This window comes from Dermochelys coriacea, chromosome 5 (assembly GCF_009764565.3).
Source record: "Dermochelys coriacea isolate rDerCor1 chromosome 5, rDerCor1.pri.v4, whole genome shotgun sequence".
Taxonomy (NCBI): Eukaryota; Metazoa; Chordata; order Testudines; family Dermochelyidae; genus Dermochelys; species Dermochelys coriacea.
This window is the reverse complement of record NC_050072.1, coordinates 90,398,337-90,414,974: the sequence shown is the minus strand read 5'-3', so window position 1 is coordinate 90,414,974 and position 16,638 is coordinate 90,398,337. Positions and strand designations below refer to the sequence as shown.

The following is a 16,638-nucleotide window of genomic DNA, read 5'->3' as shown; positions in this document are numbered from 1 at the left end:
CCCTCTGCCATTGCATGCCACTATGTGCAGGCATAAGAGGGCAGAGCCACCCCAATCCACCTCACTTCCTCTTACTGGGACAGATTTTGATAGAGAGGGGAAAGAGTGGGTCATGGAATGACATGTGCAACACGTCTCAAAGAACAGCTGTTAGAGACAGGTGGGCAGTTTCTTCTTCTTTGATTGCACATGTCCATTCTACTGGATGTGGGCTCAGAGTCTACAGGAACAGATTAGAGAACACCACGTTCAACAGTGACATGGCTTCTGGACTGCTTGACTACAGCATAATGAGAAGTTAACACATGCACTGATGACCAAGTTGTCCAGAATAGGTAGTTGCGCTTGGAAAGCTACTGATTCGGCATATGCTCTAGTGAAATGGGCCAATACTCTAGCTGGTGGCATCACATTAGCCAATTGGCAACACAAACAAATGCACAAAGAAATCCAGGGTGAAAACCTCTCAATGGAAACTGGGTGTCCTTTCATTCTATCCACAACCGCGACAAACAACGGCGTTGAGGAACTATAGGACTTCATGGGGTCCAGCTAGAAAGCTAAAGCTCTTCTAACATCTAATGAATGAAGTTTCTACTCATCTCTATGAGTGTGAAGTTTCAGAAAGAAAGTCAGCAAACAAATTGCCTGGTTAATGTTAAAATTAGAGACCACCTTTGTTAGGAACTTTGGGTGAGGGTGGAGGTAAACATTATCCTTATGGAAAACTGTATAGGGAGGCTCTGGTACCAGAATTCTCAACTCACCCACTTTCCTCATAAAGGTAATCACAATTAAAAAGTCCACATTTATAGAGAGGTAGAGAAAGGGAGCAAGTTGTAAGAGGTTCAAAAGTGGCCCCATTAATTTTGCCAACACCAAAATCACATCCCATGAGGAATAGGATCTTTCACCTAAAAGTATAATCTGTCCAAACCCTTTAGAAATCTGATGGTGATAGGGTTGGAAAAAAAAGAGATCTATTGTCTACCAAGGGGTGGAAAGCTGAGATAGCTGCCAGAGATACTCTGATAGAGCTAACTGATAGACCTTGATGTTTTACGTGTAAAAGACCATCCAATACATGACTGATAAGAGCTTATTTGGAGGAAACCAGATGGAAAAACATTTCTATTAGCCAGATAAGTACCCCGGTCTTGAAGCTTTATACTATTCAGAAGTACTTTCTGTATGTTCTTAGAACAAGCCCTTTCCAATGGTGTTAACCATGAAGCATCCACTCTGTCAAATGGAGCGCGTGTAGGTTGGGGTGAAGCAGATGCCGATGGCCCTGGGTAATCATGCATAGATCCAACGGGAAAGATAATGGAGGTCTGACTGACAAGGCTGGCAGGGTTGAGTACCAGTGTTGCTGAGGCCATGCTGGTGCTATAAGTATGAGTATACTTACGTTACTTATGGTGCTATAACTGATGGCATTTTCCGTTGGCCATTGCTGCAAATAGGTCCACCTGGGGAGTCCCTCACAGCTGGTACATGAATCTGGCCATGTCTGGAGACAGTGAACACTGATGGTGATCAGGGAAGAATCTGCTCAGCTGATCTGCCAACGAATTCTGCACTCCTGGAAGGTAAGTGAACCAAATTGGCTATGCAAAAGTCCCACAGGTGAATCACCTTCTAGCACAGCTGTGTCAAATGCATCCCTCCCTACATGTTTCCATAAAATATAGTTACTGTACTGTCTGTTATTACTAGCAGATTTTTTCCCCTTGATATGCAGAAGGAAGGCTGAACAGACTAGATGGGCAGCTCACAACTCTCTGACATTTATGAGAGTCTCTTCAGTTCTTCATTGAGTCTACAGGGACCCATGTGCACCCCACAACCAGGTATGATGCATCTGTGATTAAAGTGAGCACTGGTTGTAGGGGAACGAAGAAAACCCTGTAACAGAGTCTTTGGTGGTTCCTCTCTCCCTCAGGGGGTGGGGAAACCTGACCACACCCAGTTATCAACTCTGGTGATAGCAACACCAGCCCCACTTTCCTACTATTCCCAAGGGGGGGGTTCTACCCTTTGTAGGGCTCCTTAAGTCTCTCTGGCTGGGGGATCAAAATGGAAGTCACAAACTCCCCACGCTTTCAGGGAGACTCCCCGAGGTTCCAGAAAGAAGGGATGGGGAAGGCTATCTACAATGCTGCCAACAATCCAGTCCCAAGATAATAGGTTTGAGGAAATCGCTTTGTCTGGATTTCTAGGGCAGGCTCAGCCTGTGTGTCTTACCACAGAGGTTCGGCTGTACTTTCCTCAGGGTCGGGATGAAAGTCTCTCGCCTAGGAGTTCCCTTTGCAACGTCAGGCATTGCTTCTGCAGTCTGGTGCTTAGGGTAATCTTGCTCCTTTCCCAATGCTTACTGCAGTTTCTTCCCATTTAAAGCCCTCCTCCCAATCATGCATGATTGACAGGACTGGATAGATGGGGCTAGCCCATCCACCAAAGCCTCTCTGCTCCCTTCCTCATACATGGGGGCCTATACTCTGTCTCAGATCTTCACTGAAACTTTCAGAGAGTGTATTCACCGGTCCAGAGAGAACAAAACTAACACCAGTACTTGAGCTACTCAGGACATACGCTGAAGGCATCCAGCCTTGCAACTTCCTGAGGTGTAGTGAGGTGTGCTGCACTACATAGGTACATATTGCTGTGTGCCCCAGGAATCTGAGGCATCTGTGAACTGTGGTGAGAGGATTTGCTTTTAGCTCCAGAACTAACCCCCGCAGTGTTTCAAAGCTTGATTTTAGCAGAAAAGCCTTGGCCTTCATAGAGTCTAAGACTGCTCCAATAAATTCTATTATTTGTAGGGTTTCAGGATAGATTTGTCTCAATGAACTAGAAGCCCGATGTGTTGAATGCAGACAGGCTGATGGACAGAACAGTACTTGAGCTTTGCACTTGCCTCTCACCAGCCAGTTTTCCAGATCTGGAAACAGATGGACCCCTGATTTTCAAAGATACCCTACCACCATGGCCATGCACTTTGCGAAAACACGAGGAGCAGCTGACAGGCTGAATGGAACCACTGTGAATTGGTAATGGGTTCCATTCGCCACGAAGCTGAGAAATTTCCAGTGGTTGTGGCTATTGCCACATGGAAGTAAGCATTTGTTAAGTCGAGGGCACCATATCAGTCCTCTTGTTTCAGGGACGGAATCATGGAAGCTAAGGTGATCAAATGGAATTTTATCTTCTTCAGGAATCTGTTTAATTCTCCTATATATAAAATAGGCCTGAGACAATCTTTCACTTTGGGAATAAGAAAGTAGAGGGAATAGAAGCTCTTCCCCTGAAGCACAAAAGAACTTCCTCTGTGGCTTCTGCTTCAAGGAGGGATTTGACTTCCTGCTGAAGGACAGTTTCATGAGAAAAGGAGTACTTGTGGCACCTTAGAGACTTGGTTCCTGATGAGACATGGAAGGAAGACAGAAATAAAACTAAGAAACAACATCCCAGATCCACCATGCTTAAGAACCACTTATTTGATGTTATGTGAGATCAAGCACTTAGGAAGCGAAATAAGCAACTGGAAAACAAAAGGGTAGAAACAGACGGAATTGTGGGAACTGGTAAACTATCCTTATCAACCCATCAAATGCCTGTTTGGACGAAGTGGCTGGATGAGATGAACCTGCTGATGCAGAACAGGGTGATGGTGGTCACCTCCTTTTAACCTCTGCCTTTCTTTTTTGGTGGGTTCAGGGATCCCCATGTTTTCAGGGAGACTCTCTGAGGATCACAGAACAAAGCCCTAATGTCTATAGGATTGCTGAGGGCAATACTTCTTTCTTTTCATTGCCAGAGTATAGATTCCAGGCAATTTTAGCATTGCCCTGCGCTCTTTTAGGCTATGAAGTCTATCATTTGTCTTGTCTGAAAATAGGGAAGGACTTTGGAATGGGAGATCTTGGATGGTCTGCTGAACCTATGCAAGAAGACTGGAAGACTGCAGCCATCAATACTTTCTTATAGTTATACTAGATGCCATGGTGCGAGTTGCTGAACCTGCCACATCCAAGCTGTCCTGTAGAGCTGTTCTGGTCACCAGCTTGCCCTCCTCTACCATCATACTGAATTCCTGCTTGCAGTCATCCAGTAACCTGTCCTTAAATTTCATCATGTTCTCCCAGAGAGTATCATAGTGACTTCAGAGCACCTGTTGGTTTTCAATTCTGAGTTTCAGACTTCTCGTTGAATAAAGTTTACAGGCAAACGAGTCCAGCCTTTGACTTTTTTCCTTTAGGTGTCAACACCTGGTGCCATGCATCTTCCGCTCATTAGCCGCCGCCACTACTAAGGAGCCCAGGAGAGGATGAGAATACGGATGTTCAAACCCATTAGAGGGGATGCAGAATTTCCCTTCTTCCCACAGCAAAATGGGCAGAGAGGGACTGCCAGAGTGCATTACCCAGCTCCAGAATGGCTTATTAGTCACTAGAGCCACTCTGAAAGGTGCTGCCAAAGCCAGAATGTCCATCAACTTGTGAGATTTCTCATAGACCTCTTCAGCCTGAATGTCCATAACAGAGACCACCATTCTCAGTAGACTTTGGTGAACCATGTAATCCTCTGGTGCTGCTGAGTTGCTTACCACCTCCATAGCCTCATCTGGTGGGGAAGAAGAGGTAGCGCCTGCTCTGTGTCTTGCAGTGGGAGAACTGCCCAAGCAACTTCTAGCTACTCAGTACCAGGCCCGGTCCCAGTCCTCGAAGAATGTTGCCTGTGAGCCCAATACTCTTGTGCGCCCTCGAGGAAACCGACTAAGGCAAGTAAGAGGAAGCTCTAGCAGGAGGAGGGACACCCCATGGTGTTCAGAAAAGGACCCATCCTTGTCCAGGCCATTGCTCCTTAAGAGAATGACACTGCTGAGACTGCTGCAAGACACATGGCTCCCAAGTCTCTGGCAGAGGATATGTGCCCTGCCTACATTGGGACACAAAAGACTGCACCTCTGAGTCTGAGGAAGACAACTCTCAGTCCTCTGATAACAGGGGAGCAGAGCCCCATTGGAACCAGAGATAGGTAGCCAGAGCTCAGGGATGGCAGTACAAGGATACCATAATTGGCTTGTCTCTTGATTGCACCAGCTTCTGATGTACCAAAAGCATAGAAGGTAATGGTACTGTACGCTCCTGAAGAGACAGAATAGGAACCACAGGCATTGGTACTGGTTGGAAACCTTCCTGCACAACCAGAGACACCAAGAGGTTAAGCAGTTCTCTCATGGCTGCATAAGCCTCTGGTGTCATTGGTGCTTGCCTTGATTCCTGACCCTGATGTCTTTCTATGGGTACATCAGGGGTGACTCGAGAGACATGACACAGGTTCTAGGGTTGACGATCTTAGATGAGGAATCCTCTAGGGAGCACTCTTCAGAGTCTTTCCCAGAGTCCTTGCCTCTAGCTGACTTCAGTACAGACGATCTTGCCAAATAGGGTAATAAGTCTCTCGAGGGCCAGTCTCTGTTTTTTTGGCACCAGAGATGGAGAGTGAGGTGCTGTAGACATCTCCAGTGGAGCACTCCATATCAAAATGCAGTACTCAGAGTCCATTTCAAAAGCAATGGCTCCAATGGTGGGCCATTAGGAGACACTTGAACCTGGCTGCTCTATCCTTATTAGAGCCAGGCGTGAATCTCTTACAGATGTGACACGTCAGTAATGTGGGACTCCCCCAAGCATTTTAGACAGCTGGGGTGTGGGTCAATGACAGGCAGGACTTAAACCCCAGAAAGCAAGGCATGGTTCTGATACCAGAACCGGTACCAAAATTTGAATTTGGTTAAAAAAAAAACCTGTAAAAACTGAAGCTTAATATTAACACTATCTATACTAGATTTTACCTAACTACTAACTTCTAAGAAAAAATTGGCTATATACAAGGAGCAAGGGAAGAACTTGTTATAGCAAGTCTGAAAGCACTCCAACAACAATCACTGGGAGTAAGAAGCAACTGAGGGTGGTCACTGCCCCTTTTGTACCTGCAAGCAGTGGCGGGCAAGGGTAGAGTATGCTCAAGCTGCCCCAAGGAGTACCACTGAGGGAAAAAGATCAACAACTGTGTGTGGGGGCGCACACACACCTACAGTGCAATGGACATGTAAAAATATTCGAAGAAGAGAGAAGAATTTTAAAATGTTAAGAGACACATGAGAGCACACCTCCAGGTGTGTGATTATAGTATCATATATGCCACATTTCAGAGTATCCGTGCCTAAGGTTCACTTTCATAATACAAGATATGTGCGTATGACATACCTACACATCCTGAAATGCATTGCTTTCAGAAAGGGATTCTATTACTATTTCTTTGTTAATGGAAACCTTTAATCATGTCAATTAACCAGGTGCCAAATCACTATAAATTTCTAAATACATTGGATAGAATTGGTGCACTATATAATAGAATATTTCTAAAACCATCTAAACTGATTATAGGATAACAAATGTTTTAAATTAATAACTTTTTGCTCATGATTTTTCATGAAAAAACAAGTAAACGAATATTCCCACAATGCATTAATCCATAAGGACATAGTTTAGCAATTTAAACATTGCCTTTTAAATACTTTAACTACATGGAGCCCTAGATACAAATCCAGACAGGTGTGAATCTGTCCCCAGAAGGGAAATTTTTCTATAATTCCAAAGGGAGAAGTGGGTACTCAGCACCTCTGACCATCAGGGCCCGTTTCTGTTTATCTTCTTATGATCAATGGATGAAGCTTTTGATGCCAAAGCATCGTGTTCTGTGAAGTTTTTAATTTTAACATATTTTATTAGAGTAGGGATTTGCCATGGTGTTCTGCACAAAAATTTCTCCTCTTTTCACTACTGTTATTAAGCTACTCTCCCGCATAGAGGTGGCTGGATTTTGATGATGCTGTATATGAGAGAAGTATTTGGTGATCCCTCAGCAGAAAAGATGTAATGTATTAATTGTGGTACATACCAGTAATGAATCTTTTATGATACACACTACCTCTCCCAGTGAACTTGTTTGAGTGGAAATCAACCTTTCAAAAAGATGCAGTGTTGCTTTTTCAAGGCTAGGCAGATGACGAAGCCACAAGCTTAGGACAGCTGATTCAGAGAGGACAATCTTCTTCCTGAGTTAATGGGAAAATATTGTTTTCTACAAACTGAGCCATGAAGTGAATAAATATTTTAAAAATTGCATATCAATGCAAAATTATCAATCCACATATACATACTTATACAATTTTAGGAGAAAGTGCATTTCTAATTATTACCCATCTTTTACAGATGGGAAAACTGAGATACTTAGCCCTGGTCTACACCACGGGGTTAAATCGAATTTAGCTGTGTTAGGTCGATTTAAAAATGACTGCGTCCACACAACCAACCCTGTTCCGTCGACCTAAAATACTCTTGAAATCGAATTCTGTACTCCTCCCCGATGAGGGGAGTAGCGATAAAATCGACCTTGCTGGGTCGAATTTGGGGTAGAGCGGACACAAATTGATGGCACTGGCCTCCGGGACACTATCCCCGAGTGCTCCATTGTGACTGGCCTCTGGACAGCACTTTCAACTCCGATGCACTAGCCAGATACACAGGAAAAGCCCCAGGAACTTTTTGAATTTCATTTCTTGTTTGTTCAGTGTGTCGAACTCAGCAGCACTCAGCAGCACAGGTGACCATGCAGTCCCCCCAGAATCGCAAAAAAGCTCCAGCATGGACCAAAAGGGAAACATTGGATCTAATTGCTATAGGGGGAGAAGCATCTGCGCAGGCCGAACTCCAATCTATCCGACCACTGCCCATGGACACCTGCAAGGGGGGGAGTCTCATGGTCACATAAACACCACCCTATATCGGAAACCTACTGACCGCTATTCCTACCTACATGCCTCTAGCTTTCATCCAGATCACACCACACGATCCATTGTCTACAGCCAAGCTCTACAATATAACCGCATTTGCTCCAACCCCTCAGATAGAGACAAACACCTGCAAGATCTCTATCATTAATTCTCACAACTACAATACCCACCTGCTGAAGTGAAGAAACAGATTGACAGAGCCAGAAGAGTACCCAGAAGTCACCTACTACAGGACAGGCCCAACAAAGAAAATAACAGAACGCCACTAGCCATCACCTTCAGCCCCCAACTAAAACCTCTCCAACGCATCATCAAGGATCTACAACCTATCCTGAAGGACGAGCCATCACTCTCTCAGATCTTGGGAGACAGACCAGTCCTTGCTTACAGACAGCCCCCCAATCTGAAGCAAATACTCACCAGCAACCACACACCACAGAACAGAACCACTAACCCAGGAACCTATCCTTGCAACAAAGCCCGTTGCCAACTCTGTCCACATATCTATTCAGGGGACATCATCATAGGGCCTAATCACATCCGCCACACTATCAGAGGCTCGTTCACCTGCGCATCTACCAATGTGATATATGCCATCATGTGCCAGCAATGCCCCTCTGCCATGTACATTGGTCAAACTGGACAGTCTCTACGTAAAAGAATGAATGGACACAAATCAGACGTCAAGAATTATAACATTCAAAAACCAGTCAGAGAACACTTCAATCTCTCCGGTCACTCAATTACAGACCTGAGGGTGGCTATCCTTCAACAAAAAAGCTTCAAAAACAGACTCCAACGAGAGACTGCTGAATTGGAATTAATTTGCAAACTGGATACAATTAACTTAGGCTTGAATAGAGACTGGGAGTAGATGGGTCATTACATAAAGTAAACTATTTCCCCATGTTATTTCTCCCCGCACCCCACCCCCCACTGTTCCTCTGACGTTCTTGTTAACTGCTGGAAATGGCCCACCTTGATTATCACCACAAAAAGTTTTCCTCCTTCCCCCCCTCCCTCCTGCTGGTAATAGCTCATCTTAAGTGATCACTCTCCTTACAGTGTGTATGATAAAACCCATTGTTTCATGTTCTCTGTGTGTATATATAAATCTCCCCATTGTATTTTCCACTGAATGCATCCGATGAAGTGAGCTGTAGCTCACGAAAGCTTATGCTCATATAAATTTGTTAGTCTCTAAGGTGCCACAAGTACTCCTTTTCTTTTTTACAACAGGGAAGAGGATTTTGTGGACGAGGAGGAGGAAGAGAATGCGCAACAGGCAAGCGGTGAATCCATTCTCCCCGGCAGCCAGGAACTTTTCATCACCCTGCAGCCAATACCCTCTCAAGGCGGGATCCCCAATCCTGAAGCCGGAGAAGGCACCTTGGTGAGCGCACATTTGTAACTATAGTACAGGGTTTAAAAGCAATATAGTGTTTAATGTTTGATTTGCCCTGAAGAATTGGGATGCATTCACGGCCAATACAGCTACTGGAAAAGTCTCTTCACATGTCTGGGGATGGAGCAGGACATCTCCTTGAAGCTCTCCTGGAGCTACCCTGAAAGCCTTTGCAGAGGGTTTCTGGGGAGGGCTGCCTTATTTCATTCTCCACAGTAGGACACTTTACCACGCCAAGCCAGTAGCAAGTATTCTGGAATCATTGCAGCACAAAAGCATGGCAGCGAATGGTCCTGGGTTTTGGTCGCTTTCAAGCAACATTCGGTCTATATCTTTCTATGTTAGCCTCAGTAGAGTGATATCATTCATCGTCACCTGGTTGAAATAGGGGAATTTTTTTTAAGGGAACAGTAAAAGGACTCCATTCATGCTGGGCTGTTTGCGCTTGGCTAAAAGGGATCATCCTAGAGAACAGCCACGCGGCGGGGTGGCGGGGGAGGAGCGAAGGAATCATCCCAGAGAATAGCCACGCAGCGGGGGAAGGGGAGAAGGCATCATCCCAGAGATTAGCCACGTGGAGGGGTAGGGTGAGGTGTGTGCTGCACATCCAGCCGAAAACCGCAGTCCCTCCTTTTAAATGTGAAACCCAACTGGCATTGTTTGCTATGGGAAAGGATGGCGCTGCAGTTTGAAACCATTCCCACATGTTATGAAGGCGTAAGAAGCCAATCCCGCGTAATAAAAGGCTTACCATGGCTGCCTGGAAACCGAATTCTGTTGCCCAGCCATTTGTGATGTGTCACCATACCGGCAGGCGCTCAATATAAAAGGCAAAATACGATGTTGTACCTAAAGCACATGTGCTGTCTGCTGTGAATTGCTTGATTCACTGTGAGAGTCTCCCTTTTGTTCTCAGAAATGTATCATCTTAAATTTTACTCTCCCTTTTTATTTCCCCCCAGGTGCAAATGTTTCTACGCTCCCCCTATTATCTCTGTCCCTGAGGTTATTGCAGATTAGAAAGCGAAAAAAACGCACTCGCGAGGACATGTTTGCCGAGCTCATGCAATCCCCCTGCACTGATAGGGCACAGCTTATTGTATGGAGGCGTGCAGTGGCAGAGGCCAGGAAAGAATTAAGTGAGCATGAAGAGTGGAGGCAGGACGCGATGCTGAGGCTAATGGGGGAGCAAACAGACATGATGAAGCGTCTGTTGGGGCTGCAGGAAAGCCAACAAGAGCACAGACCCCCGCTGCATCCATTATATAACCGCATGCGCTCCTCCCCAAGTTCCATATCTGCCTCACCCAGACGCCCAAGAACGCAGGGGGGGAAGGCTCCAGGCAGCCAGCCACTCCACTCCAGAGGATGGCCCAAGCAACAGAAGGCTGTCATTCAAACAGTTTGATTGTTCATGTGACTACAATAAACAATGTGGCCTTGTCCTTCCCTCCTCTCCCACCCCACCCAGGCTACCTTTTCCGACCTAATTTTGTAGACATACTCTAAGATTTTAAAGTGATTTCTCCCAAAGCCAAACAGCAAGTAAGTAGGAGTGCAGGAATTAGAACTAAGCCGCAACTGGCTCTTTAGTCCTCTATTCATGCTGCTTCTTAAAATGTGACTACAGCCTTAATAGAAAAGTTGAGAATTTATACTGTCTAATGGTAATTGCCCATCAACTGATTTATAGAAGTTCAGTTAAGTGAACCTCACAGCATATCTTGCAAGTCAACAAATCCAGGCTCTGTCAGCTCATGAAAAGACTTGCTTTCTACTATAATTCAGCTAAAATACGTTATTATATAATTAGAAAATAAGATACCAAGAAAGCATAGGTTTGCAATGGGACAACACCATATCGTGGGTATACTATGCATGAGGCAAAAAGCAGAGCACAGCAACCACCCAAGAAGAGGAAACATCCCACCACAACACACACTGGAATAGGTTTACAGCTATTATAAAACTGGCATTAGGTTAGTTTCAGATTAAAATTTTTAAAAATACAACAAAAATTACATATCTTAATGTAACACCCAATTCTGCAGAATTAAACAGAACTAAGGTTAGGATCCGTCCTCTGGTGTCCATGCCTTATCATGGTGGGACAGCTTTTGTGCTCCAACGATCCCCAGAGTCTGTGTTGGTGGGGGCTTTTTGCTCCTGATAGGTTCTATCAGGCTTGACTGGTCTGTGAGGGAGGGGACAGACAAAACATACACCCAGGTCCTTCAGGTTGGGGATTAGGCACAGGGCTAACAACCCTGTCCCATAAAAAACAAAATATGTTATGCAAACAGCGACAGAGAAATCAACCATTACTGTGTGTGATGGCCTTCAGGAGTCAATGACCCATATGACTGCCAGTGATGAAAGCCAAAAGGAAGCCACTAGCATGAAGACCGAAGTGCTCAACGCCAAGACAAAAACAAAGTGTTTTTGGAATGTATGGACAATGTATGAAACAGGGAAGCTAGCTCAGGTCACAGCAGAGATGAGACACTACAGCTTACACAACCTAGGGGTGTCAAAGAGAGCAGATGGATGGGACCAGGAAGACTAACAACAGCCTCGGGAGAAACTTTGCTGTTTTCTGGATGGGATGATGGACAACACCATGAGGGAGTTGCCATCCTTTTGAAGAAGGGATCCTTTTGAAGAAGGGAGTGGAGCAATCCCTGCTTGAATGGAAATCCAGCAGCAGCAGACTTATGAGAGCCAGACTGAAAGGGAAATATAATAATATCACCCTGATTCAGTGCTCTGCCCTGACAAATGACAGTGATGAAGAAGTAAAGGACAAATTCTACCTTTAACTCCGACTGTAGTGTGAGAGAGTACCACACCACAACCTAACTATTGTCATGGGAGACCTGAATGCCAAGGTCAGTAAGGACAACACAACTAACGACAGAGCAATGGGAAGACATGGGTGTGGCACGATGAATGAAAATGGAGAAAGGCTTGTTGATTTCTGTAATATGAATGACCTTGTCATTGGCAGAACCTTATTTGAACATCGGGAAATTCACAAGCTGACATGGTGTTCTCCAAATGACAGAGATAAGAACCAGATTGACTATATTATGATCAATGGCAAATGGCGACGCTCACTGACAGATGTGAAAGTGAGAAGGGGTGCCAATGTTGGTAGCGACCACCACCTTGTGACAGCCTCCATCAAGCTAAAACTGAGAAGTGTGGGTCCACCAAACAAGGGACATAGACGTTATGATATTGACAAGCTGAAGTCCCTTGAAATACAGAAAGTCTTCGTTCCACAGTTAAAGAACAGGTTTCAAGCACTTGCAGACCTTGATGAATAGGAGGGGAATGCAGGATTCTGATAGTGGTTGAAAACTTGTATATTTTCTGTTCACACCTGTTGCCTACATAGCTGCTTCACAGAAGATTTTATGTCTCCAGATAGAGAAAAACAGCAAAAATAATATTTAACACATGTGCAGTACTTTACATTTTCAAAATACTGTTTAACTATTAAATTAATGTGTATATATTATATGCACTGTACTATAACATCTTGGCTCAGCAGGGTGAATTAAGAAGAGTGTCAGATTAGATTAACATTAATTTTATATTGGTTTTTGTGGTTTGATATGTATTATTTCAAGCTCTCTTTCTAATTTTAAATCAGAAAATGACAAGTGAAGTGAAAGTGAAAAATGGACACTTCTTTTGTATTTTTGAAAAAGGATAAATGCAAAGTCTACACAGAGAAACTAACTCATAGGCAGGAAAATATTTCTTATACTGGGAGCAAACTGTCCTCTCTGTCCTTGTGCCAGAGGAACTTGGGCATGCTTCACAGACACCATTGGGCTCTCTGGTAGTTACTAGTTGCTTTTCTAGCATTTACTAATAACTAATTAAAGGAGCAGTCTTCTTGGATATCCAAAAAGAAGCCAAGTACAGCTCATAACTTGAGGCCAGAGGCTGTAAAGGGGAGACAGACAGACGTGACGAATAGGGAGGTAAATAATGAAAGATGACTGAAGTAGAAAAATGTAACTAAGTCCCTCTGAAGGTTACAAAAACCTCAATAGAAGACCAAGAGCTCACCACATCTATGCATAGAAATACCCTCACAAGTACTTTCAGAGGCACTCAATGAATAAAGTGGCCAACAACAATACAAACTGTATTCCTTTAGCTTGTTGTGATAAACAAGCACTGGAAAAGGTTAAACACAGGTCAGAGTATTCGATTCAGAAAAATCCTCTGTGACCACAGGAAAACCCTCTATCACCACAGAAAATGTTCAGACTTACATTAAGGAGCGACAAAAATATTTCTAATGATTTATTGCCTGTTTACTCAAGTGATATTGACTCAGTTTGGACAGTCTATCCTAGGGCAGTTGTCCTAGGAAAGCTTCCAGAATTTTTACTACTACTTGTGGAAAGTGCTGATCTGAAGCCACAGGAAACAAACAAGTCAAAGACCACCCATTCCTTTTGGATTTTCAGATAAAGTTTCACAAAAACTAAAAGCCTTCATTAGTTTCTGTTGGAGTATTTATCTAGTAGCACATGTACAACGATAAATTAAAAATTGCTGCCCCAATATTAACTACCAATGCAATGTTTTATTTTGCTGTTACTAGAGCCCCTGGGGGAAAGACTGACTTTTGGTCTTCTTCAGCGATCTCATCTGAACATCGCAGACATAATGCTGATGGGCCCCAGAGGAACTAGCATCCAGCCCTCCTTAGCTAAAATTATTTTTGGGCCAGCTTAGGGACTTTGAGGAGATGAGAGAAAGGTGGATGAATGGGGGAGAAAAGGTTCCCAGAGGATCATTTAAATATATGAAGAATTCATAGTTTCCAAAAATGTCTTTTTAAAGCTATATAGCTGCCAGAAGCAGGAATTTCAGAGGGAGGGGGATTTTTTTTGTTTTGTTGGCTTTAAAAAAAACAAAAAAATCATCAGCCTGAGGATTAGTTCAGAAAACATGGTATCTAGAGTAACAGCCACATTTTCTTCTACTGACTGTTATGGCAGATCGTGCCCAACTATCTCAACCTTAGAATATGGACTCAGTTTAATACAGACACACAGTATGAGGACAGGTGAGCAAAAAGTTTCAAATTTATGAGATGGACACCAGCAAAGACTTCAGTGCATTGTGAAGGAAACACCCTTTTCACTCCAGAAATCCTAGGTGAAGGATATTGTAATCATTCTTATGACTAGAACTTCATATTTTAGTTGACTGAATCTCTGTTTCACTGAATGACCCTCCTGCTTAAGCTACTGCCCAGTCCACACTCTTAGAAGATTCACCTACCATATGACCATACATCGCATATATGTTGTTTTAATATATAAATTATAAGGACTCTTATTTGGGGTCACAAAGACAGCCCTCTCTCCACTCAAAAATTTTTATCAGCGGAATGATCCAAGGTATCTGGTCTCTTGAGATGCTGAAAGGAGAAAGAGCTATAAGACAGGGTTGTGATGAGCAGCAGTTGCCCCTGCAAGACACTGTGATGATCAGAGGAACATTTGGGGTGTGAAGATTCAAGTGTTCTAGGTATGAGTATACTCTTCCTCAGTGGTCTATGCAAAAGGTGATCAAATACAAGTTATATTAAAATCTTTAGAAATAAGGCCCAGGGATTTCATCCCAACTATGTGGTTTAATGAAGTGGGTGAAGTATTCAAGGCCATATGTGGTCACTGTGAAAGCCCAAACTCAAAAGTTAAATCACTAGGTCTCAGAGATGCTATTCCATTCTATACAGGTTCTGTCATCTTCATCACCAAAGTATCTCAGTGCCTTCAAGGACTTCACTGAATGACATGACTAATATCAGTCACACAGGAGTGCCGAACAGGGGCCAAGGCCCTCTCACTTTTGAAAGTGGATGGGGAGCCTGGAGGGAGGGGCTACAGATCAGGGGCTGCTCTTAGGTCCCCCCACCCTGGGAAGGTGAAAGCCTGGCTCCAGCTTCTGCTTTGGCCAGAATGCAGGGCCCTGGGGGGGGGGGGTCGGGAAGGGAAGAGGAGGACCGGGGCTGGGCCTTGTGCCCCTTCCCCCACACACACACTTTTAGGAAGAGTCCGTCACCCCTGGTCCAGGGAGAGAAGTGTGAAATTTTTGTTAGGGTGTTTCTGTTTATTTCTTTGCTTACTTACTTTGGTAGATTATTTAAAATACGTACTCATTACAATATATTTGTATTAGAGAAGGTGAGATTGAAGAAGGATGCCAATTGAAGTTGGTGAGGTTTGTGCTGGTCTATCATAGAATATTAGGGTTGGAAGAGATGTCAGGAGGTCATCTAGTCCAATCCCCTGCTCAAAGCAGAACCAACACCAACTAAATCATCCCAGCCAAGGCTTTGTCAAACCTCTAAGGATGGAGATTCCACCACCTCCCTAGGTAACCCATTCTAGTGCTTCACCACCCTCCTAGTGAAACAGTGTTTCCTAATATCCAGCCTAGACCTCCCTGACTGCAACTTGAGATCATTGCTTCTTGTTCTCTCATCTGCCACCACTGAGAACAGCCCAGCTCCATCCTCTTTGGAACCCCCCTTCAGGTAGTTGAAGGCTGCTATCAAATCCCCCCCTCATTCTTCTCTTCTGCAGACTAAATAATAAATAACCCCATTTCCCTCAGCCTCTCCTTGTAAATCATGTGCCCCAGCCCCCTAATCATTTTCGTTGCCCTCCGCTGGACTCTCTCCAGTTTTAATCTATGAGCTAATCTCATCCAAGCACTGGACCACCTTGAAGGCAGAGTTATAAGCAAATCTACATATCGTTAACTGTATTCAAGTGCCTAGTTAAAAATAATCTGCTGGGAGATAGAAGACTTGAAAACGTGGAGAACCAAGTTCTCAACAGAAATATGAGAACAAACTGTCAGGCAACACAAAGACAAGAATATAACCGATATTTTTTGGTATGCAAGGACACAAAATTAAATCTGGATCTCTAATAGCAGAAGTTAGTATATTTATGGCAGAGGTACAAAATCTCAGTGAAAGGCAAAATCCAAAGAACAATTACAGTAACACTGTCTAACACATCAGAGGGAAAGTAAAATTGAAACAGCACATCAGTAATCTAGAATCCTTGTTTTCGTTCCAACTTTAGGTCTGCTATTCAGGTAAAAAGAAAATATTCTGTTACAATACAAAAAGAAAAGGAGTACTTGTGGCACCTTAGAGACCAACAAATTTATTAGAGCATAAGCTTTCGTGAGCTACAGCTCACGAAAGCTTATGCTCTAATAAATTTGTTGGTCTCTAAGGTGCCACAAGTACTCCTTTTCTTTTTGCGAATACAGACTAACACGGCTGCTACTCTGAAACCTGTTACAATACAGTAGA

General features: G+C 43.9%; 1 protein-coding gene across 14 annotated transcripts in view; it reads right to left on the bottom strand.

Moving 5' to 3' along the window:
* FANCC (FA complementation group C) overlaps nucleotides 1-16,638 on the bottom strand; it is a 137,733-nt gene that overhangs the window by 42,765 nt on the left and 78,330 nt on the right. For 13 of the 14 annotated variants that reach the window (XM_038403918.2, XM_038403913.2, XM_038403912.2 and 10 more), the window contains one exon: nucleotides 6,970-7,126. The exons of the other annotated variant lie outside the window; for it this stretch is intronic. In XM_038403918.2, coding sequence (XP_038259846.1) covers nucleotides 6,970-7,126 — 157 coding nt within the window. The remainder of the gene's footprint in view (nucleotides 1-6,969; nucleotides 7,127-16,638) is intronic. 14 annotated transcript variants of the gene reach the window in all.